Here is a 27,661-nt window from a genome sequence, read left to right as displayed (position 1 = left end):
AGTTAATCACTGAATCATAGGTTTAAATTTTGTCTTTCTCCATTGGAACTTTTTATGCTCTGGGGATGAAGAGAACACTAAAGACAAAGTTACTGCTCACATGGAGCCAATGTTTTAGTGAGACAAGACAGAAAACAAAAATGTGAACAAAAGATAAAAGAACTGCATGTAGAAATAATTTGTAATAGGGTGATAGGATACATAGTATGGAAGATGAGTCTACTATATCCAGTTTATTCAAAGACTGTGTCTCAGGAGGTTTTACCTGATTTGATATCTGAATTATAATAAGAGATCTGAGAGCAGCAGATTGTAGGCAGATAGATCAGCAAATACAAAGGCCTAAGAGAAGACTTCAGCTTGAGTTATTTGGCTGGAGGTGGATAAAAAAGGAGAATTGTACAAAATGAGAGGTAAAGTTTGAAGCTAGACGGGGTGAGGTGGACTATAGTAAGGGACTGAGATTTTATTTAAAAGGCACACAGAGATATTTAATATTATTTAAACATTAAATATCAGTGAAAAATAATAGCTAACATTTATTTACTACTGAGTAAATACAGATATAACTCTATAAGAGAAGTATTATTATCCCCAGTGAGAAGAGGAGGAAAAACAAAGCACAGAAAAGTTGTTACTTGCCCAAGGTGACATACCTCATAAGTGAAGATATGGAAATTTAGTTGAGGAGCTCTGCCTATAGAATTCCCAAACTTAATCACTATACTATATTATCTCCATGTAAGTTTTGGATATTTTATATGTAAAATTCCATGAATTTACATTTTTTGTTGTTGAACTATATGTAAAAATATAATATTTTTTTAAAATGTTAATGAGATTTCTCTTAAAGAAATTTCTGTCATTTTATACTTAAGAATCTGAATACTTTGTTATTGGCCAAATTCACTATCAAAGAATGATTTAGGCCTGTTGTTCATGACATCTTTAAACTCTGTTTCTTCAAAATATTCATTGAAGATTCTACTAGCTGTATTCATTTCTAGTTATCCCACTTTCATTCAATAGAAAGGAATTAGGTATTTTAAACAAGCATCCATTGAAAAGCTAAAGTATACATTTTTGACTGATTATAGCATTGTCTTCTCAAAAGCTGATCTGGCAAATGTTTATGATGCCTATCTATTAGACATTACCTCTGATAACAAGAAAGCTCTGAACATTTAATTTTCTAAAAATCCCATTTGAGAAATGTCCATAATCCCAAGGATACTGTTCAGATATATTTGTATGTTTTTAGTTCTTGAGTTTTGTTGCTTGAAATAATTTGGTAATCCACATGGAACATGCCCATTTTAAATTCTGTATTCAAATTAAAGATGAGCAATATTCAGTTTGTGATGGCATCTCTTGTATATTACCTTTATAAATATAAAATAAATTACCCTATTTAAGCTCTTTATTTACCAATAAAGTTTTGTCAATGTTAATGATGAAAAATAATCAGATATCCTATTAATGCTAACTCTATAATTTATTTAATGCAAATACAAGTAGAAAATAAATGAATGACAAGGAAGCAACAAAATTATTCTATGTGAATCTATATCCTATAAACTTAACAGGCACATTTGGCATTTCTGTTACTCTTTAAATATTGAAAATTAATAAGGTGAAAAATGAAGTATTGACTAAGGCTGCATATTATAGTACAAGGTATTCTAACTAAAATGCTAAAGAAATATTTCTTGATTGCCTGTCATTTATAATACAATACTGGATATAATTTCTTTAGAATAACAAGCAAGCCAGTTTATAACCTTCACATCCCAAAAGTTTTGTAAATTTTGAACTTAAATATCTAATGACCTACTAACATACTCCTTTTTAAAGTTAACTTCTGGCAGATTGAAGACATATGTGAGTGTCAAAACTTTACAATGCTCAGAAAAAAAATGTGACCTACAGCAACTATGTCTTTAAGGTGAAGAAAGATTTCTCAAAGAAGTTAGACAAGCAAAAATCTGTCAATACTCAGTAGCATTCTTGCCCTTCTAAGCACTTCTCTTAAGTTTAGAGTCTAAAAATCTGGCAACTACATTATCTCCTGCCCTTGCCAGCTAAGATCTCTGATTAGATTCCACCAACTAAAGGCAATCTGGTGAGAGCTGAAAGATAGGATGGATAAATAAGCCATTATTTTTCACCAAAATATGTAGGCAAGAGCGTGGCGCTGGCAGGTGGTTGTATGTAGTGGCAGCTTCCCTGAACTGCTGGATTCCTGAAAGTCAGCAGTGATCCTTGTCCTCCACACTCTGCATTTCTTTGTATTTTTCCCTCTAATTTCTTGTATTGAATTTTAGCAACTCAAAATATCAAATGGCTTCTGTTTTACTGAAGACCAGTAAATAAGTCCCAGTCCTTATTATTATTATGTTTTTACAAATCTCTCTTCATCTAAATATACCATAAACAAGATTTTTCAGTTCAGTTCAGTCGCTCAGTCATGTCCGACTCTTTGCGACCCCATGGACTGCAGCACACCTGGCTTCCCTATTCATCACGAACTCCTGGAGCTTACTCAAGCTCACGTCCATTGAGTCAGTGATGCCATTCAACCATCTCATCCTCTGTCGTCCCCTTTTCCTCCCGCCTTCAATCATTCCCAGCATCAGGGTTTTTCAAATGAGTCAGTTCTTCTTGTCAGGTGGCCAAAGTATTGGAGTTTCAGCTTCAGCATCAGTCCTTCCAAGAATATTCAGGACTGAATTCCTTTAGGATTGACTTGTTGGATCTCCTTGCTGTCCGAGGGACTCTCAAGAATCTTCTCCAACACCACACAGTTCAAAAGCATCCATTCTTCAGTGCTCAGCTTTCTTTATAAGTCCAACTCTCACATCCATACATGACCACTGGAAAAACCATAGCTTTGACTAGATGGACCTTTGCTAGCAAGATTTTTAAATGATATATAATTAGAAGGAGATATTTACAATATAGTAGAAAAACCCAGTGGCTCATACGGTGAAGAATCTACCTGCAGTGCAGGAGACCTGGGTTATATCTCTGGGTTGGGAAGATCCCCTGGAGGAGGGCATGGTGACCCATTCCAGTATTCATGCCTGGAGAATCTGCACGGATAGAGAAGCCTGACAGCTACAGTCCATAGGGTTACAAAAACTTGGAGGTGACTGAGCAAATAAGCACAACACAGCACAGAAAAACATATACTCCATAGAAAGAAATCCTACAAATCAATTTAAAAATAGCCTAGAAGAACATATGGGCAAAAAAATTTCACAGTAGAGGATATTCCAGTACAATAATCAAAAGACAAAAAGTGCTTGATAGAAATTAAGAAATGAAAATTAAAGGCAAAATACTTTTCTATTTGCATACTCCTAAAACTGGTAAAAATAAAAAAGCAGTATGACACTAAATGTTGATAATAATTGGAAGAACTTGAAATTCATGAACTTTGGGGTAAATTGGTATAGTCACATAGGAGATATTTGGTGATATCTAGTAAAATTCATTTTTAGACACATCTCAGTTCAGTTCAGTTCTAGGTTGTGCCAATTATGCATAGACTAAATGGCTGATGGTAAAACTTAACATTCAGGCAAAGCTGAATCCCACTATATCCCTGACTGATATACAAATGTAAAAACAGTGTACAAATGCATGATCCCACTGTCCCAGAATGATATAAAAAAGTATGAAGACACAAACTAGTATATTTGATAATATCACTTACTTTTTCATGGGCTTCCCAGGTGTCACTAGCGGCATAGAATCCACCTGCCAGTGCAGGAGACATAAGAGATGTTGGTTTGATCCCTGGGTTGGGAAGATCCCCTGGAGATGGACATGGCAACCCACTCCAGTATTCTTGCCTGGAGAATTCCAGAGACAGAGGAGCCAGGCAGGCTCCATGGGGTAGTAAAGAGTCAAACATGACTTAGCATTTACACAATTATTATTACTATTTTACTAACAAGATAGAACATTAACCTATGTGAATATACATTTATTCATAAATAAGTTGAATAGGAATTATACTGAGGCAGAGACTGAACTATTTTCTTTCATTAGGTCAAGACTAATTAACAGATTTTGATTTAATCTTGAGAAAATGATTTTTTTAAAAAAAGTATTTAATTACTTTATAATATTGTAGTGGTTTTGCCATACATTGACATGAATCAGCCATGGGTGTACATGTGTTCCTCATTCTGAACCTCCCGGCCACCTCCCTCCCCATCCCATCCCTCTGGGTTATCCCAGTGCACCTGCCCTGAGCACCCTGTCTCATGCATTGAACCTGGACTGGAGATCTATTTCACATATGATAATATACATATTTCAATGCTATTATCTCAAATCATCCCACCCTCATCTTCACCCACAGAGTCCAAAAGACTGTTCTAAACATCTGTGTCTCTTTTTCTGTCTCTTATATAGGGTTATCGTTATCATCTTTCTAATTTCCATAGATATGTGTTAGTATACTGTATTGGTATTTTTCTTTCTGGCTTACTTTACTCTGTATAATAGGCTCCAGTTTCATCCACCTCATTAGAACTGATTCAAATTGATCTTTGAATCCATGCATGGTACATAACCCATAGAAACACTTGCATATGTGCAAATGAAGACATGGAAGTGTAGCATTTTTGTAACAATGAATAATGTAAGCAATATAACAATATAAACACCCACCAGCTGGAGAATAAGTAAATCAATTTTAGGGTATACATCCAATGGAATATCACTGGTAGTTAAAATGAGTAAACTGTATGTGTAAGTATATGTGTATGTAAGTATAACTGTAACAACACAATGCTGCACACACAAAAATAAAGCCTCAGAATAGTTATTTTAATTATATAATTTATAAAATGTGTAAATGCTTACAAACCATGCTGTATATTGTTCAGTGAAATATAGATGTTTTAAAATATAAATTGGACTTTCCTGGTGGCTCAGTGGTAAAGAATCCACCTGCCAATGCAGGAGACACAGGTTGGGAAGATTCCCCTGGGGAAGGCAATGACAACCCACTCCAGTATGCTTGCCTGGGAAACTCCATGGACTGAGGAGCCTGGCAGACTACAGTCCATGGGGTCACAAAGAGTTGGACATGACCTGGAGACTAAACAACAACAAAAAAATGTAAACTTTGTGTTAAAATAATATACTAATTCAGAATATTTGCTAGTTCTCAGTAGAGAAAGACTAGAAAGGAATTAGAACCAAACATAAATGGAGTTTTAAGTTATTTAGCATTAGACTAAGATCATGACATCTGGTCCCATTACTTCATGACAAATAGTTGGGGAAACAGTGGAAACAGTGACAGACTTTATTTTGGGGGGTTCCAAAATCACTGCAGATCGTGACTGCAGCTATGAAATTAAAAGATGCTTGCTCCTTGGAAAAAAAGCTATGAACAACCTAGACAGCATGTTATAAAGCAGAGATATTACTTTACCAACAAAGGTCCTTCTAGTCAAAGCTATGGTTTTTCCAGTTGTTGGGTATGGATGTGAGAGTTGGACTATAAAGAAAGCTGAGCCCTGAAGAATTTATGCTTTTGAACTGTGGTGTTGGAGAAGGCTCTTGAGAGTCCCTTGGACTGCAAGGAGATCCAACCAGGCCATCCTAAAGGAAATCAGTCCTGAATATTCATTGGAAGGACTGATGCTGAAGCTGAAACTCCAATACTCTGGCCACCTGATGCGAAGAGCTGACTCATTTGAAAAGACCCTGATGCTAGGAAAGATTGAAGGTGGTAGGAGAAGGGGATGACAGAGGATGAGATGGTTGGATGGTATTACCAATGCGATGGACATGAGTCTGAGTAAGCTCCAGGAGTTGGTGATGGACAAGGAAGCCTGGAGTGCTGCGGTCCATGGGGTCGCAGAGTCAGACGTGACTGAGCAACTGAACTGACTGAACGGAACTGAGCATTATTTATGAATAACAATATTAATGTGAATATGAATCAGTTAGTATAAATATTAATCTGAAAAGTAATCTGAACTAATATTACTATTAATCTGAAGCAACTCTCAATAGAACCAGATGATGAAGCTATTTTATCTTTTCTCTTCTCTTGTAGATATCAAATAGTAATTTTAAAATGTTAGAAATCTTTAAAGAAGATTTCTGCTTTATGGTGGCAGGAAGGAAATTAGAACTCAGTGTAGGTTATTCAGCAAATCAAAAACATTTAGATAAATGAGAATTTCCACTTCATTTTTGCTCCAGAAGTTTTAATTTCATCACAGCATCAAATTTTACAAGGAATGGTAAATATTTATCGTATATGTGGTTTTTCATACACATCTTTATTTAATTGTCAGTTTCATGTATTTGAGCTTTTCAGTGAAAAGACTGGCAGCTGAATGTTTCCACAAAGATAAGGCACTTCTGAATATTTATGAATAAGTAACAATGATTCCACCAAATTGGACTAAATTGTGTTGTGCTTTGTAGCTTACATACTATTTTGTCCATGTGCATTTTCATCTACAATGCAAAGTATTATAAATTATCTTAATTTGCAAAGAATATCTCCATTATACCTCATCACCAGCAATTTCCAACCACATTTACAGAACATTCAAATTAAAGGAGGATGAATTTGGTAATAAACCTTGAAAAGAGGGCTTGATTTCCATTTTTATTTTGATAAATGATACGTGGTAAAACTCAAAAGTGGCTGAGTCTTGAATAATAAACTGAATATTATGCCTGGTAGAAGGAATTCAAGCTTGTTACTTTTGAGCAGAGATATTTTAAATGCACTCTTTACTATGCAGATTCATACAAAATATGTCCTAAAAATTTTGTTACTACTTCTACTGTTTCTACTTCTGTTATTGCAAGACTGACTTGCTTAGCAACCTCCGACCTCGTATAACTCCGTTTGAAGCTGTTTGCATTTGCCTTAACATATTTCCGCCCAAATGAGGTTGTCACAAATTAATCCATACAGGAATTTCCTGCAGTTTTTTTTTAACTCTATCATAAATTTCAGTTTTTCATCAAAATTACTTTAGCTTATTTTTCAGTTGTCGCTTAGAGATAACTGCCCTGAGAATCACATTCATTCATGAACATTATTGAACATCTGTTATGTGCCAGATTTTGTGCTGTGAAGGCTTTGTGGGAAAGAGAAAAAAGTGAAAGAAGTCCAATCTATAGGAAAAAAAGAAAATAAAGAAATAGCTGTAAATTAATGAAGATATTTGAAATAGTTCTCTTGGTTGGCAGAGGAAGGAAAGATGAAGAACTCTTCAAAGAGACTAAGAGGAGTCTCCTTATGTTCTCCAAGAGCTAAGGTAGCCCTCAGCATACAGAAATTAAAGTATAAATTTGGTACTTTTAGCTGTACATTTCTGGTAATTGTATGTTTGTTTTGACACTCTAGAAAGTCAGTACTACAAATTAATGACGTGTCATCATTGGACTTACATGCTTTTTTGCTTTCTAGTTCAAATTTAGTTTAATTTGGTCAAGGATCTATGCCCACAAAAGAGATACAGATCTTTTTTTGATTATCATATGATTTAAGATGCACAAAAGTTATTCTCTTCTCCGATACTATTTGTTTTGAAATCATAGATTTCCCTCATCCATGAAGCTATCTAGAATTTTATCATAGTCCTCTAGTCTCAGAAGTTATAACTGATATAATTTAACATCTAGTTGGGAAATAATGATGGACAAGGAAGACTGGCACGCTGCACACCATGGGATCGCAGAAAGTTGCACATGACTTAGTGACTGAACAACAACAAGCAGTTAATTATCTTTGTCACATTATATCATTTATCTTGTTGTTGTTATTATTGGTTAGTGGCTAAAGTCAAGTCTGACTCTTTTGCAACCCCATGGACTGTGGCCTTGCCAGGCGTCTCTGGCCATGGGATTTACCAGGCAAGGATGCTAGAATGGGTTGCCATTTTCTTCAAAAGAGCTTCCTGACTCAGGGATCAAACCTATTCTCCCTCATTGGCAGGCAAATTCTTTGCCATTTTGTCACAAGGGAAGCCCATCATTTAACTTACATTTATAGAATTTGTAAAACACTAAGTACAGAAGAATTCTATAGCTAGAAGATTTAGATTTTTGCAACTAGTGTTGTATTTAATTTACCTTCCAAAGTACCCTTTTCTAGGTCTTTCAGGATCTTAGGAGCAAATTGTGCTATGACTGTTTCATTTTTAATATTCACCTTTATTATTCTGAATAGGAACACTAGGTGTACTGGATCTAAAGAGATTAATTATTATTTAAGTGATAGAATTGATTAATTAAATATAATAGTAATAAGTATGTCAGCATCCCTTTGACCTAGTCCTTACCCCTGTAGTAACACAATGAAAATTAGATGGAAAAACTTACCACATGACCGGGGACAGGGAATAAAGAAAAATGGACTTGCTGTGCTTCAGAAAGTTATCTCTCTCTCTTCTCTCCTGAAAGGAGGAAGAAAAACTTTTGCTCTTTGGCGATGGGATGGAAATAATTCTGTTTTTATTCTAACCTTAGTAATGTAAATGTAGGGTTTCAACAGTCAGATTAACCTTCTGTGTCTCCAGTTTTTATAATCTAGTGATTTCTGTAAAGTACTGGGTCTCATTCTTCCTTAAGATGTAAACACAGATCCCCTCCAGAGGTACCTTAATCTCTCTGGAGTTCTCTCACTACTCATATAAACATATCTTCTCAAGATCACAAGCTTCCAGCTAAAGTCATGTGGAAAGCCCCAACTCTTCAGAAATCAAAAATATTTATATTTAGGAACTATTTTTTTTCTTGTGAGAAATTTTGAGAGTTGTGTATTCTGAAGGCAGAATATAAAAATTCAGAGTTCTTCAGACTGATTACTGGGTTATATTAACTATTGCTAGTTATTTTAAATATGTCTATTTCACTTTCTTCCAAGACTATAAAAGTAAAGCAATCTAAAGTTATGTTTGCATTGGACATATTTGTTACCTGAACAGTTGTGGTTTCACATATTTTATATGAATTTTAAACTTTTCATGATTTGATCCTAATAGTTACATTGGTCAGAATCTATTAGTTGCAAATCACTTAAAGCAGGCAAGAATGTTAGTACTATAACACATTATTATATAGTCATAGAGACCATGGGGTATCATTGCTAAATTTGAATAATACAACAAATTTTAATTTTTTGAGGAAAAAAATCTCTCTCTGGTGGCTGTATGCAATCAAAATTAAATATTTTAAGTAATAAAACAAGAAAAGGTATGTAATCATATTAAAAACAATAAAAGGGATGATTTGTGCAGTTTAAAATCCTCCTGTTAAATTTTGCCTTTAATAAATTTATATTCTTCTCATAGGTTTTGAACTTTCACATTGTGAGGATCCTGGCATTCCACAATTTGGATACAAAATCAGCGACCAAGGGCATTTTGCTGGTAGCACTATCATTTACGGATGCAATCCAGGCTACACTCTCCATGGAAGTAGCCTTCTCAAGTGCATGACAGGGGAAAGAAGGGCATGGGACTATCCTCTGCCATCCTGTATTGGTAGGATACTGTTTTAGATTTTCATGCGATATTTCTATGGAAGTGTTTTGAAAATATACTGTACCTTTTCAAGTTATTTTATCTATCCACACCCAACTCATACCTTAATCAAAAAGTTAATGAATACATGACTCAAATTTGTGGTAAGTCAGAGGGTTCTTTTCATAATCAATGATTACCTTCTCTTTTCAGGCAAAAAATAGTTCATATGAAGTCATTATATTTATCCTATCTTGATATAAAATTTAACTCTCTACAAAATATGTTGAAACTCTTAATCATACACATTTACTGAATCTCATTGACCAGTTTGTCTTAATATACAAAATTAATGCTTATGCTGGTATAAAGGCAGATTAAAAAAACCAAATGTTCTCAATAACTTCAAAGACTATCACTATATACATACCTTTCCAAAAACTAAGAAAGTGTATATGTTTTCCTTATTTTATGTATCATGACATAATTAAATGAATTTCAATAAGAAAAGGCATGTGAGAGTTAGTCATATAAGATATATTGCCTACATGAAATTATAGAATGATCATTTTCTCTCCTTTGTATAGCTGGAGAAGAATTTTATTACTACCATCCGGTAAATCAATTAACAAATAATTTGGCATGTGTGAGAAAGAGGGTGTATAGAAAAGTGTTGATAAAGAACTCTGCTTTTATTGGGGGGTCTGAATATAGGTGCCAGGCTGGATGAATGACTAGGGCAACAAAAGGAAAAAAAAAACCAAACATTTAAACAAAACACAAAGCCCTCAATAGGGAACAAACAAGATTCTTTAATGACTCTTATTTAATGGCAGTTATGGTAGCACAAATCCATTCTGTGTCAGATTCATATGGATAAAATTGACTTAATTTTTTAAAAAGATTTATTAAGGTGTAATTCATACTGAAAACATTCCACATGTTTAATGTATACAATTTTATTAATTTGGAGACCTGAACATTTTGAGTTATATTTTAATGTTTGTTAATTGATATAATCAACACAGGAATTTTCACAAAGCTTGATAGACTTCAAATAGGAAAGAAATGAAATTCTAGTTATTAGAGGTCTTGCAACTAATTGTAGTGTTTTTGATGACATGAGACTTCTATTGGTTTGTTAAAACATTGATGAGCAGAAAGCAAACATTCTTTTATCCAACCAAAATGCAATTATACTGCTCTCCTTCCAGATGCTTCTGAATTTTGGATAGATTATGAGGATAAACCGAAAATAACAATCAATCTAAATTGACAAAGCTTAGGATTCTGGAATATAACCACCAATCAACCTGCTGGCATTGGTTATGAGAAAAATGTACACTGATTAATTCCCCTTGAAGTTATAGTCTTTGGTGTGAATATCAAATATATTCAGAAAATCATTAAGGATTTCAATTGCACAAAACTATAAACTTAAAAATACTGACTTGCTATGTTGTCCATAAAATTAAAATCACAAACTAATACATTAAAAAAATATGTATTCTCCTTATATGTTGAATCAAGCTGAAGACATTTTCATTTTTTGGAAAACTTCATGCAAATAGAAGAACATTTGATCTAGGATAAGAAGGTTTAATTATTTTTGTGACAAATCAATGCACTTTATGAATCTACCAAGTCAAAATTTAGTAATACCACTGCTCAAGCCTTCATGAGAAGGGTAACCTTTTTTTTTTTTTAATGATAGATGATCAGGAATAAAAGCTTAAAACAGCTGGACACATAATGTGTCATGCTGATGATTTCATGACAATAGAAGATGAAATTCTATTTAAGATGGTGTTCTTTACTGTCAATAATTAACGGCTTTACCACTTGGCCTAAAATCATAATTATCCATTCCTATTAACCTTAAATATATATTATGGTTATATTTTTGCCTTGGTAAAATAAGAATCTTTTTCTTAATTATATGGATTTTTCTGTAGCTTATACATTGAGCAAACAAAATTTTTTAGGCACCATAGCCAGAGGTATTTAACCTGCACACCTTCAATTTTATCTGTAAATATAAGACTTCTGACAGAATATGAATTCCAGTGTTACAGCATATCACACTGGTTTATTTGAAATCAAATAGCCAAGTAATATTTGTAACAAAGAAATATAGAGAAAGAAAGAGTTATGTTTAAATTCAATATAAAAACAGTTCCCAAAACTCCAGTTCTTGGAGTTGCTTAAAATTAATCTGGCAGATTGTTGGTTTTTTTTTAGTCACCCAGTTATGTCCAACTCTTTGCAACCCCATGGACTGCAGGATGCCAGGCTTCTCTGTCCCACGCCATCTCCCGAATTTTGCCCAAGTTCGTGTTCATTGCATCGGTGATGCCATCCAGTCATCTCATCCTCTGATGCCCTCTTCGCCTACTGCACTCAATCTTTCCCAGCATCAGGGACTTTTCCAATGAGTCAGCTGTTCGAATCAGATGACCAAAATACTGGAGCTTCAGCTTCAGCATGAGTTCTTCCAATGAATATTCAGGGTTGATTTCCCTTAAGATTGGCTGGTTTGATCTCATTGCTCTCCAAAGGACTTTCAGGAATCTTCTCCCAGCACCACATGGGTTGCAGCACGCCGGGCTTCCCTGTCCTTCACCATCTCTTGGAGCTTACCATTAGAATGGTATCATCATCTTATCTGAGGTTGTTGATGTTTTTCCTGCTCATCTTGACTCCAGATTGTAACTTATCCAGCTTGGCATTTCTCATGATGTGTTCAGCATATAGGTTAAACAAACAGGGGGACAGCAGACAGCCCTGTTGTACTCCTTTCTCAATCTTGAACCAACAATTTGTTCCATTTAGGGTTCTAACTGTTGTTTCTTGGCCTGCTTACAGGTTTCTCTAGAAACAAGTAAGATGGTCTGGTATCCCCACCTCTTTAAGAGCTATCCACGGTTTTTTATGATCCACACAGTCAGACTTTAGTGTAGTCAATGAAACAAAGATAGATGTTTTTCTGGAATTCCCTTGCTTTCTTTATGATCCAGCGAATGTTGGCAATTTGATCTCTGGTTCCTCTTCTTTTTTTAAACCCAGCTTGGACAACTGGAAGTTCTTGGTTTGCATGATGCTGAAGCCTAGCAAGCAAGATATTAAGCATGACCTTACTAGAATGGTTCAGTTCAGTTCAGTTCAGTTGCTCAGTCGTGTCCGACTCTCCACGATCCCATGAATCACAGCACGCCAGGCCTCCCTGTCCATCACCAACTCCCGGAGTTAGATGAGTGCAATTGTCCGACGGGTAGCACATTCTGTAGCACACATTCTTTAGTACTACCCTTCTTGGGAACTGGGATGAGGATTGACCTTTTCCAGTCCTGTGGCCTCTGTTTGGTCTTCCACAATTGCTGACATATTGAATGCATCACCTTAAGGATATCATCTTTTAGGGCTTTGAATAGCTCTACTAGAACCCCATTTATTAACAGCAATGCTTCCTAATGCGCACATGACTTCGCACTCTAGAATGTCTGGGTCTGAATAACTGACCACAACATCATAGTAATCCCTTCATAGATCACTGTCTTGTCATGGTGAAGGGCCTTGCATAGGCCAATGAAGCTATGAGCCATGCTGTGTAGGGCTACTCAAGACCTTTGGGTCATAGCAGCTAGTTCTGACCAAATGGGATCCATTGGAGGAGAGAATGGCAAACCACCCCAGTATAATTGCGATGAGAACCTCATGAATTGTATAAAAAGGACAAGTCTGTCAGAATGAAGTATCAAGTTTGTTCTCATCAGAAATATGTCAATAATAGTGAATAAATCATTAAAAATGATGATAAATGAATTATCACAGTTACAGCATTCTAGGTTGTCCAACAAAATTATTGTTACAAAACGAGAAAAACCACAGGAGGTGATGGTAACTTATTAAATATATATATTTTATTTTAAAAATAAAAAATTTATTATTATAAATTAAACTAATGTTACAATGCAAAATAAACTTGCTTAGTCCTCTATAGGTGTATATATCAGTCAGGGTTTGCCAAATAAAAAGAATTAGTAGATCTATATGTGATCTATTTAGCTATCATCTATCAAGAAATGTATTTATTTATATTGAGGAATTAACTCATGCAGTTGTGGGGACTGACAAATTCAAAATCCATAGGGAAGATCAAAAGGCTGGAAACTAGGGCAAGAATTAATGATGCAGTCTTGAGGGAAAATCTTCTTTTCCAGAAAACTCAGTTTTCATTGTTAAGGCCTTCCAATTGATTGAATGAAGGCTACCCACATTATCAAGGGTAAAGTCAGATGATTGTGGATGTTAATCAGGTCTATAAATAGCAACACCTAGACTAGTGTTTGATAAAATAACTGGGTACTACAACTTGGCCAAGTTGACACATAAAATTAACCCTAATATTATACTAAAATATAACATCTAAAATCTTTGAAGCAATTTTATCTATATGAATAGAGCCTACAAATTTTAACCATGATATTCAGTTGTTATTCAGTCTTTTCTGAGTGCTGAAACTTTGTCTCTGACCTTTGTTCTAATAATCAAAACAAAACAAAAATTCAAGATGCTTAGTTCAGCATTGCATTTGAGTAAGATAATAACACTGCAGAGAACAAGAAAAATAAATGTAGTAATATATTCAAATATATAAGCAAAAAGTAAAAGACCTCGGATTTAGTTTTATTTTTTGGTAGTATAGTAATTTGGAGAACTTTCAAAAATATATTATTACACCTTGTGGTTTTTAGGACGTAGAGAAGTAGAGTAATATACTAAGTAAACTACTTCATTTCTCTCTTCTCTAGCAAGAGGATTCTTTCTAGATTATTTGCTTATTAACGTAAAATCATTCCAGATTTCCCAATATAGTAAATATTATTAAAATGAGGAGAAATTCCCCAAAAGATATATATATTTTATTATATTGTATGATTATGTTTACATTTTTAATTTGGTGAATTTTATAAAAATTAGAGACCACTTTAAATCAAAACGGAACCAGGTTTAACTGAAGTAAAATCTAATAAAAATGCCACTTTGACTTTTGGGAGGTTAAAAGCAAAAAAGTTTAGAGTGATTGAAAGGGGAATAAGAGGACAATGAAATTTAGAAGGCCTGAGGGACCTGCAGTAAAGCTTAGAGGTAAGGTAGTAAGATGATGAATTAGTTAGCCTACAACCAGCTATAAGTGAGCAACTTGCCATCTGTTTCCCCTTGTTACATTAACATTATTTTGCCATACATCTTAAAAAGTTTGAAGCCTAAACTCAGAGCTTTTGAGTGTGTACTTTTAAAATTCCCTAATTGGCTTATTATATTATCATTTATATGATCTAACTTGAGATTCTTGTTTTATTGTACAATGTGTTCTTCCTTTAATTAATACCTTAATCTGAGAAAGCATATACACATGTACACTTTCAATAAGAGAAGAAATCAATCCTTATTTTCCTTCAAGTGAAAAATATATACTGAAGAAATCTGCAGATGTTTAGAAAGATTAAACTGTGACTTAAAATTGAATTAATTTTTTTTCTAGCTGAATGTGGAGGTCGTTTTAAAGGAGAATCATCAGGAAGAATTTTATCTCCTGGTTATCCCTTTCCATATGACAATAATCTGCGTTGCATGTGGATGATTGAGGTGGATCCAGGAAACATTGTCAGGTAAATGGATTTTATCTTTTCAAAATGAGGAATCTGAATTTCCTGATCAGACCCTATATACAATTAACATTAAGATTTTTCTTTTTTTTTTTTTGCCATTGGTAAAGAAAAACATGGTTTTTATCTATTATAAAATAGGGGGGGAAAGTATTGATAAGCATGACATATTAATTCATAGGCCACAGCTTTGGTTCATATAGCCCCTTAGAAACTTTTCAGTTAGAAGAGGACACAAAAGACAAAAATTTTTCCTGCTGCCTGGGAGTTCTAATCTTTCAATTCATGATTTAAGACACATTTTGTATATTCAACAAAATTCTGAGATTTTTAAAAATTAAAGAACTTTTCATATTAAATTGTAACCCAGATTTAAAACTGTGACAATTCACATATAAAACATGGATGTGAGATACATACATATATATATATAGAGAGAGAAAGGCGAAGAGAGTTGAGTGTGTTGATATAATTGGATTTCTAGCCTTTGGATTAGGCACAAGAAAATTTGATATTAATTTTGTCTAGACCAAAGCAAAATAGATCTAACATGAAGCATTTTTTTTTCTTTTATGTGCATTTTTGTAGTTGGGGGCCATTTTCACATTCAGGATTTCCTTTTACTTTACTTCTTTTTTGAATGTGAACTGTTTTTGCATTCGTGGAGTAAATCTTTTGATTCTGATAAAACAAACACACTAAAAACTTGATACAGTGGCAGTAACACATACTATGGCATTAGATAACTTGAGTTCAATTCATGACTCTGCCACCCTTAGGGCAATCTTATTTAATCTGAATCCCACTTGCCACATTCGTAAAATTGAGATCAAACTTGTTCCTGCTTCACTGGGTCATTATAACAAAGGAAGAAAATAGATGAAATGCATTTTGCACAGTGTGTGGCACACATGAGCTCCTCTTAAATGTCACCTGTCATTGCCACAATTAAGTCATGAACACTGAAAAGAATGTATAGGTAGGTCTTCCTTGGGGTACATGCTGGTAAGTTGAACATAAGTCAAAAATGTCATAAACTGAAAATGCATATAATGTAGCTAATCTACCAAAACTCATCACTCACCCTCACCTACTGTAAACATGCTCAGAGCATTTACATTAGTCTACAGTTGGGCAAATCATCTAATCTGAAGTCTATTTTATAATAAAGTATTGAGTATCTCATAATTTTATTGAATACTATACTGAAAATGAAAAACAGAATTGTTTTATGAGTGCATTATGGTTGTAAATGTGTTGGTAGCTTGTTTTTGTGATCTTGTGACTGACTGGCACTGCCCAATGTCATGAGAGAGTATCACAACTGGGAAAAGATGAAAATTCAGAGTACAGTTTCTACTAAATGTGTATCTCTTCTGTACCATCTTAAAGTCAAAAATTCCTAAATTGAATCATCATAAGTCTTGGATTGTCTGTATACCTAAAGTTTTTATAATTTGCAGAATTGATATAATAGTATAGTTAATAATATTCTAGAAATGTATACTGTTCAAGAAAAATGCATTGTTTGTATATACATTTTGCATTATTCATTTTGTTTGATAGAAGAAAAGAAATATCTAGTATAAACAAAGATACTTTATATTCTTTATTTAAAACTGTATCCATGCTTAAAATAATCAGAGGTATATGGTTCTCCAACAGCCTACAGTTTCTTGCTTTTGATACGGAAGCATCACATGATATACTCCGAGTTTGGGATGGTCCACCTGAAAATGAGATGCTTTTAAAGGAAATTAGTGGGTCTCTTATTCCCGAAGGAATCCATAGCACTCTCAACGTAGTGACCATTCAGTTCGACACAGATTTTTATATCAGCAAATCTGGATTTGCAATTCAATTTTCAAGTGAGTTGTTTTTTTTTCTTAAATAAAAAATATAGAAATGTTAGTTAAATCCTTCTGCTACTTTACTTTTTGAGTAAAACTTTCATTTTTAAAATTTTAATTATCTTAATTTTTAAAATTTTATTTTTTAATTGGAGGAAAGTTGCTTTACAATGTTGTGTTGTTCAGTTCAGTTCAGTCGCTCAGTCATGTTCTATTCTTTGCAACCCTATGAATCACAGCACGCCAGGCCTCCCTGTCCATCACCAACTCCCAGAGTTCACTCAAACTCATGTACATCGAGTCACTGATGCCATCCAGCCATCTCATTCTGTTGTCCCCTTCTCCTCCCGCCCCCAATCTTTCCCAGCATCAGAGTCTTTTCCAGTGAGTGTTGTTAATTATCTTAAATATTCTTATTTCTCTTCTTATTCATCTGGAGTTAAGATAAGCCATAGGCAAAAGAAATACAATTAAGTTCTAATTAATTAATTGTTGGTACTGATGCTAAAGCTGAAACTGCAATACTTTGGCCACCTCATGCGACGAGTTGAGTTGACTCACTGGAAAAGACTCTGATGCTAGGAAAGGTTGGGGGCGGGAGGACAAGGGGACGACGGAGAATGAGATGGCTGGATGGCATCACCGACTCTGTGGACATGAGTTTGAGTGAGCTCCGGGAGTTGGTGATGGACAGGGAGGCCTGGCGTGCTGTGATTCAAAGGGTCGCAGAGAGTTGGACACGACTGAGCGACTGAATTGAACTGAACTGACCTGAACCTTCTCTCCAATTATCATACCAATTTTCCTTAAAGTAAACGTGGTAATAAAGTTAATTCATCAAGTGAAATATTTACATTATGCAAACTGATAATTTAAATTTGCTATAAAAGTATATTTTAAAATGTAAAATTTTTAGAGATAAGGAAGGGAATGAGTATTTGCCATTACAAAAAGCAGCCCTACATTTTTACTAATTTTATTTTCTTCTGTTAAAGATCTTAATTATATATTCACAGAAAACTTTGACAAAATATTTTAAGTCTACTTTTACATTAAAGATTTCCTACCACAATGAAATGTCATTCACTCGAATTACTAGTGTTGATGGCTGTTTTTTATTGTTTTGTTTTTTTTTGGCCAAGTGGTTAACTGTATGCTGTTACTTAAAAAGGATTTTGGTTTAGTGGCTGTAAAAAATAAATGGGAACTCAAAAAATTTTAGTTGCTATTTTTTTACTCTTATTATCAACACACATTATCTTTTTGAGAAAAATATCTAAGGGATCTTCTAATTGCATAGCCCTAAAAATCCTAGTAGTTGAAACTTATTGAGATTTCCAACATCATCTATGGAAAGAGTGCAGAACAGGATTCTTCATATGTGCCTTAATTCAAGTCTTGGCTTCTTACTACTTGTTGATTTTGGGCACTTCACCTCATCACCTGAGTCTGAGCTCTCTAATTCACATAAAGATAATGATGTTTATTTCATAAATAGATTATTAAGATTTAATATGATCATGTGTGCACAGTACTTTAGTATTGAATAAAGAGTTGGTGCCCAGTAAACTATTATCACTATATGAATAAACGTAAAATTGGAATCTTTCAGAAAAAACATGAAGAACTTATTTAATGACTGGCCTGAGAATACATCACTTTAACAACTAACAATATAAATATATAATTAATTTGATAAATTTTTTGTTAGTGAAAGATGATTGGCATAATCAACTAACATAAGTAAATGAATTGTGTTATAAATAAGGCTCATGTGAGAGAGGTATACATCAGTATAGATGAGTCAATGTCTTTAGATTTGTACCCTTAGTATATCTTTTGGGACAGAAATAAAAGGAATGAAAAATAAGAGAATGATTATATAATTAATGAACTTAAAGGACTTCTAATTCTGAAACACACATTAAGCATTCTTCATATTTATATCTTGACTTTCTAATTTTTTTGAAGTTAGGGACAGTATATCAGCAAACTGTTTGTGATATCTGTTCGATTTCAGTTATTTATGATGACAGTTTGGCAACTTACAACTCTCCTTTCATTTACCTTAAATTAGTAACATTTTACACTTAAATAGTTATTGTGATTAAACATCTAAATGCAATCATATGAAAAGGTGCTTCAGGCTATTGTTTGTGAATGCCAAGTGCATCTGCTTAATAGAAACAAGCTGCTTTATATGCATTTCTGGAAATTTTAATGTGAATCTTTCAGTGAAATTAGCAATATATTTTTATATTTATTGTATCTGTAGGTCATATTAAAGTTATAGAAACAATATGTATCCTACCAGAATTTTAATAAATATGCCTTCATAATATTCTTTTAAGATGCATAGAAATATATTGATCAGAGACTAAAAATTGATTCACTAAAATAAAATTACCTTGATAATTAATTTATTGTGAATAGCATCAATTCAGATTTCAAATGTGAAAAGTTTTTTTTTTTTTTTTCATGAATGATTTCTTCCTTGGTGCCAAGAATCATATTGTGCTGTGCAGAATCACTCTGTTGTGTCTGACTCTTTGTGACCCCTTGAACTGTAGCCCACCAGGCTCCTCTGTCCATGGGGATTCTCCAGGCCAGAACACTGGAGTAGGTTGCCATGCCATCCTCCTGGAGATGTTCCCAACCCAGGGATTGAACCCAGGTCTCCTACATTGCTGGGGGATTCTTTACTGTCTGAGCCACCAGGGAAGCCCGTTAAGAATAATGTTAAGTACTTTATGTATGGTGATCTCATTTAATGCTCACAGAGGCCATATGAGATATACTGAGCTGATGCTCAGTGCTCAGTAGTGTCCAACTCTTTGTGACCCCATGGACCATAGCCCACCAGGCTTCTCTATCCCTGGGATCCTCCAGGCAAGAATACTGGAGTGAGTTGCCATTTCCTTCTCCAGGGAGATATGCTATGTCATCCCCATGTACCAAAAAAAATACACTGAGTTTCAGAGAGTGAGTTAATTTATTCAAGGTCATACCCTAGCAGGTTTTTGCAACTGTGGCTCAAATCCACCTCTATCTGAAAGGAGATTAACACTGTGCCTGGTGCTTAGTAAATACCTAGCAGTCACTACTGCTCATTAATATTCCAGAGGAAAGACAAAGATATTAGTTATTTTTATTAGTTACAGTGAAGTTCTACAATTTCATCAGCTTATCTTCTGATTATACTCCCAAGAATCACATCTAAGGTCACACTTCCAAAAAGCAAGTGATTTATACAAGTGAAGAAGTGAGAAGGAAGAAAGAAAAGTGGTAGTATGTGCATTCCCATTTAAAAGGGACATTTGCCCACTCTGGCTATCGTCATTTCACCCTGTAGGAAGAAAGGTTCATTTTAAAGTGGAGATTGAAATATGTTTTATGTAAAATCCTCTAATTGTCAAAGAAAGCAACTAATCTTGAAGAGATCATTAAGGTACTGTAGTCTAGTAAATCACTTCTAAGGTCAAATTTGGCTTGTAGGTCAGAATTTGCCACTTCAGTGCTTTACCGGAATTTCTCCTTTTCCTCAAATAAATCTGTCTCATCTTACCCATTTATTTGTTTGTCTGTTCATTCTAGGAGAGTCTATTAAAGGACCAGATATTAAGCATATTTATCTCCAACTCTTTATCAAGTGCATCTTTCCTTTCACCCAGGCAATCATCTTAGTTACATACATATACACACACACACACACACCCTGTATTGTTTTCTGTCCTTAAAGTTTCTTTTACTTTACACACACACACACACACACACCCTGTACTGTTTTCTGTCCTTAAAGTTTCTTTTACTTTAAATGTTTTCCTGCCCTTTTTTCATAAATTTTGCACTTTTTTACAGACTTGGCACCAAGAACTCTATTACAAAATGTTTTCTGACCTCTGCATAAAACATTTAAAAATGTTTATAGAACCATCTATTTTTTTTTCCATTTCATAGATAGGTTTATTTGTGCCATATTTTAAATTCAAAGTATAAGTGATATCATATGGCATTTGTCTTTTACTTTCTTTTTTAATTTATTTATTTTAATTGGAGGCTAATTACTTTTCATTATTTTATTGGTTTTACCATACATTTCTGTCTTTATAAAATGCATTCCAGCCCATCCTCTAGGCACTTGCTATAGTTTTTTCCAAGTAAAGATGAGAAAACATGGATTATCTGTTCACTGTTCCAAAGATGTTTTAATTATGTGAACTTTGCCTCTCTAAATGTCTGTAAAGAACAAATATTTTATTCAGGGTGATCATGTAATTTATTGTCCGTAACTAAGATGATTTTTGAGAGTAACAGGGGACACTGTTAAAAATTAAGCTGAACAACAGCCGTAAACTAAAACAATACTGTCCAAGTCAGTTTGTATCATTATTTTAATCAAGTCAGGTATGCATTCTGTTCTCTTTCCACTCTCCATCACCACCACAATGCCTGTTCCTCTTTTGAGTGAATAGCTGTCAAATAATAAATTAAAAAGAAATGAGACAGCCAATAGTACCAAAATAATCTTAAGCAACAAAATACAACCAACAAAATGTATTTCAGTAGACTTGGTACAAAGTGAGTGGAACTGAAATGTAGGTCCCATACCAACTTCATAATCATTGTCAAGCCACTATGAGCAGCGTCATGCCTTCTGTTTCACAATCTATGCATTCTTTGTAGTCTGTCACTTTGCCACTTGGTGTATAGTCTGCAAGGCACTTTTGCTTAATCAGAGTTACTTAAGTCTGACATCGCCACCTCATGCTGTCCTATGTTCTGTCCTTGGTTCTCAGCAGTCAGCCTCGATATTCCCTACTTAAATTTGTAATCTGCTAGTCTCATCCCACTTTAGTTCCTCAGGGAGGATATCTTTAGGTATCATGCTGTCATTTGCCCACAGAATAGTTGATCTTGACAGAGCATTTTCTATGTTCTTCACTTTTAACCTGTCTGTTAAGAATTTGCCCCTGCTGGATAATACAAGATACCAAGGCCCAGCACCTATACTGTTGAAAATTCTCAAGGAGATGGATTCCTTAATTATGAGAGGTTGATGTCTCTGGCCTTAAAGAACTGTATGGTGCCCTTGCATTTGTTCCCATCCTCATTAATCCTGCTTGCATTGCTGTAGCCACTCACTTCATTATCTATAGCTAGACTTTTGTCTACATTTCCAACTGATTAATGTTTTGAAAATATAAATCAGACATTCCTCCCTGTTTAAAATTTCTTAATGGCTGCTGCTTCTGTGGCTGCTAAGTCACTTCAGTCATGTCCGACTCTGTGTGACCCCATAGACGAAAGCCCACCAGGCTCCCCCATCCCTGGGATTCTCCAGGCTCAAGAACACTGGAGTGGGTTGCCATTTCCTTCTCCAATGTGTGAATGGCTACATAGTCATAAATTTTAAATTGTGGAGTTACATTTAAAGCAATTTGCACCCAAATTACCTGCCAGCTTCATCCCTCACTATTCAGTTACATACATCTAGTCGTCTAATTGTACTGTCCTGAGAAGACATTGGCCATTCACATTTCCAGTTATTTTGCAACCTTTTTTCCATGTTCCTAGTACGTTTATGTCCACATTAAAAAATCCATAATTCTTAGTCATTTTCCAAAGCCCAGGTCAAATGATACTTTCATTACTGATGAACTTCTAGACAGAATCAGTCACTTTCATATGTGCAACTCCCTGATACTATGTGTGTGTTATATTAGAATGGCTATATAACCTAGTTTGCCCAAGATAGTTCTGATTTATGCCTCTTTTCCGGGCATCCTGACTAGTTTGGCATTTGGGCCATATTTTCCATTTTTAACAAAGTATCATTATTAATACTTCTGTTAAAATAGCTGAGGTATATTTATTAGCTATCTCTTTGTATTTGATCTCATCTAACTCCGGGAGTTGGTGATGGACAGGGAGGCCTGGCGTGTTGTGATTCATGGGGTCGCGGAGAGTCGGACACAACTGAGCGACTGAACTGAACTGAACTGAGTAGTGTGTGAGGTATATTCTCAATGCTCAGAGTAATTATAATACATGATTAATTTTGCAAGATAAATATACTGCAAACCCATCTCTATTTTCCAGTCTTTTGTGGATTTCAGATAACTTAAATTTTCTTTTCATGAGTAACATATAGGTCACTTGAGGACAAAATGAAAATATTCTCAGATATTAATGTCTAACCCATTCTGACCTTGGAATGTAGTGGGAGAAGTCTATGATGCTGTTGCCTTGCCAGCTCTTTTGTATAACAGCAAGTTATGTCATAATCTATGGTTTGAAAGATGCATAAAGCTGTCAGGCCATGAGTTAGCCAGCTAAGTGAGAAATACGTATTCTTGAAATACACACAGAAGTTGAACAGATGGGCTATAAAGCTTTACTCTGAATGTCTTTGCCATGAATGTGTTTGTTATTTATTTTATGGGGTAAATTAACAATAATTTATTTTATCATAGAAATGTTATTTTATTATTTTACAATAGATTTTTATGGTAGTTGTGGCCTTAAACTCCACATTTAAGGAGAAAGTGTATACTGAATATTCATTTCTTAAGAAAGCTAATTACACCATGACCCATGATGTCCAAATGAAAGTTCACCTGAAGGTTGCAGTGAGCAAGAGCCTAAGCCAAGATTAAGAAGGAGGTCAGACAAACTTATCATTGCAAAAGTTGAAACTGAGCTCAAAAAGATAGCAGGAAGGGATCTAGAAGAATATTCTGTGTTTTATAATTTGTGAATCAAAGCATCTTAGTATATCCAGAAACACATTTTAAACAAGCAAGTAATCCCAAATGATCCCACTTCAATAAAACATATTTAGGTAAGTTGTAAAAATAATTTTAGTGGGTAAATTATGTATGGATTAGTTATTTTTATGTACAATCAAGTAATTAGTAGAATACAGAATTAAATTAAACTTTCTTGGCTTCTGTGTTTTAGTAACATTTTGTAAGCTATGGTGGGGCTCATTTTATATTCTAAAATATGAAACATAATTAAATGGTGATTGGGAGTCATAATACAGTGACAAAATCTGTCATTTTAAATTACCTGATGTATTAAATAAGGTAGTTGATTTTTTAAAAGTATCTAACTACTATAGGCATGTTCTTTTTGTTTGAATATTTCCTAAAAAATATATTGATTGGTTGAATTGTTTCCTAAATAAAATTTCTCCCTGGTTTTAGATTTATCCTGGGACTCTGATATCATTGGTATTAATAGACCAATTTTTCCTAATAAATTGTTAACCTCATGTGAAAGATGAGATATTTTGATTGAGAATTTAATATATATAATATTAAAACATGAGATTTAGACCTAATAGTATATTAATATTTTAAGATCCTGATTCTTGGTATTTTTATTTTCAGAACAAATTGTCTACAATTTTAATATGATAAGCTGTTGAAATACCTATTTGGATTAACTCTATGGTTCTTAGGCTTTTATTATCTACATACTAAGGATTTTGTGCAACTTGCTCAAAATGTCTGCTAATCATCATGCTTTTTAAATTTTAATGTGCTAATCATCACAAAACCCAATAATTTCTCAATTAAAACTAAAAGAAATTTATGCTGAAAATACAACTTTCACACAATATATGTTAACATATATGCGGATCATAGTGATGTCATTAACCATGTGAAAACTATAAGACATAAATATGTTTTAAAAAAAACATCATTTTTCATCTAGAACAAATGAAAACTCTACTGAACTAATTTCATCACTTTAGTTCTAAATTCTCTCCTGCATATGTGGAAAGTGTTAACATTCCAGCTTCCTTAGCAGAAGAACTTCCCAAATAACAATTTTAAATTTACTTAGACTTTTTTTTTTTATGGTCCAGCATATGTGTTTCTGGGCTTCCCTGGTAGCCCAGCTGGTTAAGTATCTCCCAGCAATGCAGGAGACCCTGATTTAATTCCTGGGTCAAGAAGATTCCCTGGAGAAAGGATAGGCTACCCACTCCAGTATTCTCGGGCTTCCCTGGTATTTCAGATATTAAAGAGTTGCCTGCAGTGGGGGAGATCTGGGTTCAATCCTGAGACTGGAAAGATCACATGGAGGAGGACATGGCAACTCACTTCTGAATTCTTGCCTAGAGAATCCCCATGGACAGAGGAGCCTGGTGGACTACAGTCCATGGGTCACAAAGAACCACATGCATTTGAAAAGATAAGAATGTACGCTTGCCATTATTTGGAATTAAATACCAATGAGATACAGTTGGTTGATAACACTATGCCTGAAGTGTTCTATATTATTATTGATATTTGTCTACTTCTTTTTTAATCTACTAATTAAAACCATATTGATAATCAGTTTTTATTGGACCCACCTGTGCGTTTCACCATCATTTTCCCCCTCTATTAAATTATCAGTTAAACATTTTGGAGGTGGGGTTTTACTTGCTCTAATATAAATAGCATGGGCTTCCCTGGTGGCTCAGAGGTTAATGCGTCTGCCTCCAATGCGGGAGACCCGGGTTCGATCCCTGGGTCGGGAAGATCCCCTGGAGAAGGAAATGGTAACCCACTCCAGTATTCTTGCCTGGAGAATCCCATGGATGGAGAAGCCTGGTAGGCTACAGTCCACGGGGTCACAAAGAGTCGGACACGACTGAGCGACTGAACAGAACAGAATAGAATATAAATAACATACATTTTTAAATCAAAATCGACTATCAAATTCTATTATACAACCTCACATATAATGTAAGAACCTTACAATAATGTACTTCCAGTTCTTTCTTCTTTCCTTTGGGCAATTGTTTTCACTTATCTTACTTCTATTTATGTTAACAGCACATAATAATTTTTTTTAACTTTTAAGCAAACAATTACCTTTTAAATATATTTAAAAATGAGACAAAGAACATATATTAAAATTATAGTATTAAGGATAAACTTTGTTTTATGATAATAGTACAAATATAAATTTTGGTGATACACAACTTCATGACAAAAACAAGGCTCTTATTAAATTAAGAAAAAGATAATACAATTTGAATTGGTTATGGAATACATATAATTCATAACTGCAACCAAGCAAATTCTATCAAAATAAAACTATCATTACAATTTACAAATATTTTTACATACAGCAAAATAATTGAATAACCTTTACTTTATGTATGACAAAGAAATGCTGATTCAAAAATAAAATAAACTTTAGTATATCAGTACTAGTTTCTGCTTTTGCCACTCATTGTCATTCAGACTTAGGAAGGTTTGTCTCTGAAGCACTGTTTTTCATACACAACCAAAAGTGAAATATTTCAAAAAATCATAATTTAAGAAAATTTGTTAAGTTTTATACTGTGAAAATTTTTTATCAAAGAAAGATGTCCAAAAAGAAGTAAAGATTTAATATCTGTGAAAATACTTCAGCTGAAATATTTACACATTGTTTTATGACATAAGATCAAATTGAAATTTTCCTCTATTTCGAAGACTTCTATGCTTACTGGATACCTCAATACCTATAAAGAGAAAACTTTCCCAGTTAAAAATATTATAATAAAAATATTATACGTGGAGACATTTGTTGACATACCAACAATTTAAAATAGCTTTAACAATACCAATAAAAATAAGAATATATTGAAAACCATATACTTAAGAAAAGAGTAAAATGGCATTGGTGGTGGTGGTGGTTTAGTTACTAAGTCATGCCCAACTCTTTGCTATCCCCTTGGACTATAGCCCACCAGGCTCCTCTGTCCATGGAATTTTCCAAGCAAGAATACTGGAGTGGGTTGAGTAAAATGACATTAAATATGTCTAAAAAATCAATTAAAGAGTGTACACATGTACAACAAATGATTATTTTGCTTCTCTTCTTTTTAATTTTTAATTAATTCATGTAAAGAGGATGTTTTTTTGTGCATAGATATATGGCATTTTAACTTTTTAGAAATTATTTTAAGTAATTTTTGTATAGATAGCTATTTTGAAAAGTTCATCTATGTAAAATTATAAGTCAATACATATCTTAATTATATAATTTAAATCACTTTTAGCTTTTAATTGCATGTCCACAATTTTTCACTTTGTATGACAAATGTTACCTGATTTTAATAAACATTTTATTATATTGAAGACATATGCATATCTGCTATCCCTCTTAGATTATGTTCCTTTGATGGACAAGATGTTATCCTATTATTATTTATATAACCAGAACTTGGTATTACACCTGGTAGTTAGTAAATGTTAAATGAATCTAACTGTGTTGAAATTTTTTATAATGTAAAATTAGAAATACACTGGTATTATGTGCTATCAGTCAGAAATATGTAAAATATTTGTATGTTTCTTAATTTTTTTTTTGATGATTAATTATGTTAATCTCCAAATATTGGAATTCAACTTCAAATTAGACTTTTATATAATCCTTTATAAAGAAACTGCCTGCAATGCAGGAGACCCTGGTTTGATTTCTGGGTCGGAAAGATCCCCTGGAGCTGGCCATGGCAACCTACTCCAGTATTCTTACCTGGAGAATCTCCATGGACAAAGGATCCTGACAGGCTACAGTCCATGGGGTTGCAAGGAGTTGGACATAACTGAGCTACTAAGCACAGCACATAATC

General features: G+C 33.9%; 1 protein-coding gene across 4 annotated transcripts in view; it reads left to right on the top strand.

Moving 5' to 3' along the window:
• The window catches only part of CSMD3 (CUB and Sushi multiple domains 3), a 1,369,436-nt gene that overhangs the window by 990,582 nt on the left and 351,193 nt on the right, over nt 1–27,661 (top strand). For all 4 annotated transcript variants that reach the window (XM_088844606.1, XM_088844605.1, XM_088844604.1 and 1 more), the window contains 3 exons: nt 9,348–9,539; nt 15,064–15,190; nt 16,853–17,055. In XM_088844606.1, coding sequence (XP_088700732.1) covers nt 9,348–9,539; nt 15,064–15,190; nt 16,853–17,055 — 522 coding nt within the window. The remainder of the gene's footprint in view (nt 1–9,347; nt 9,540–15,063; nt 15,191–16,852; nt 17,056–27,661) is intronic.

This window comes from Moschus berezovskii, chromosome 16 (assembly GCF_049115385.1).
Source record: "Moschus berezovskii isolate FMDL1 chromosome 16, NW_MosBer_1.0, whole genome shotgun sequence".
NCBI lineage: Eukaryota > Metazoa > Chordata > Mammalia > Artiodactyla > Moschidae > Moschus > Moschus berezovskii.
This window is presented reverse-complemented; position numbering and strand designations above follow the sequence as displayed.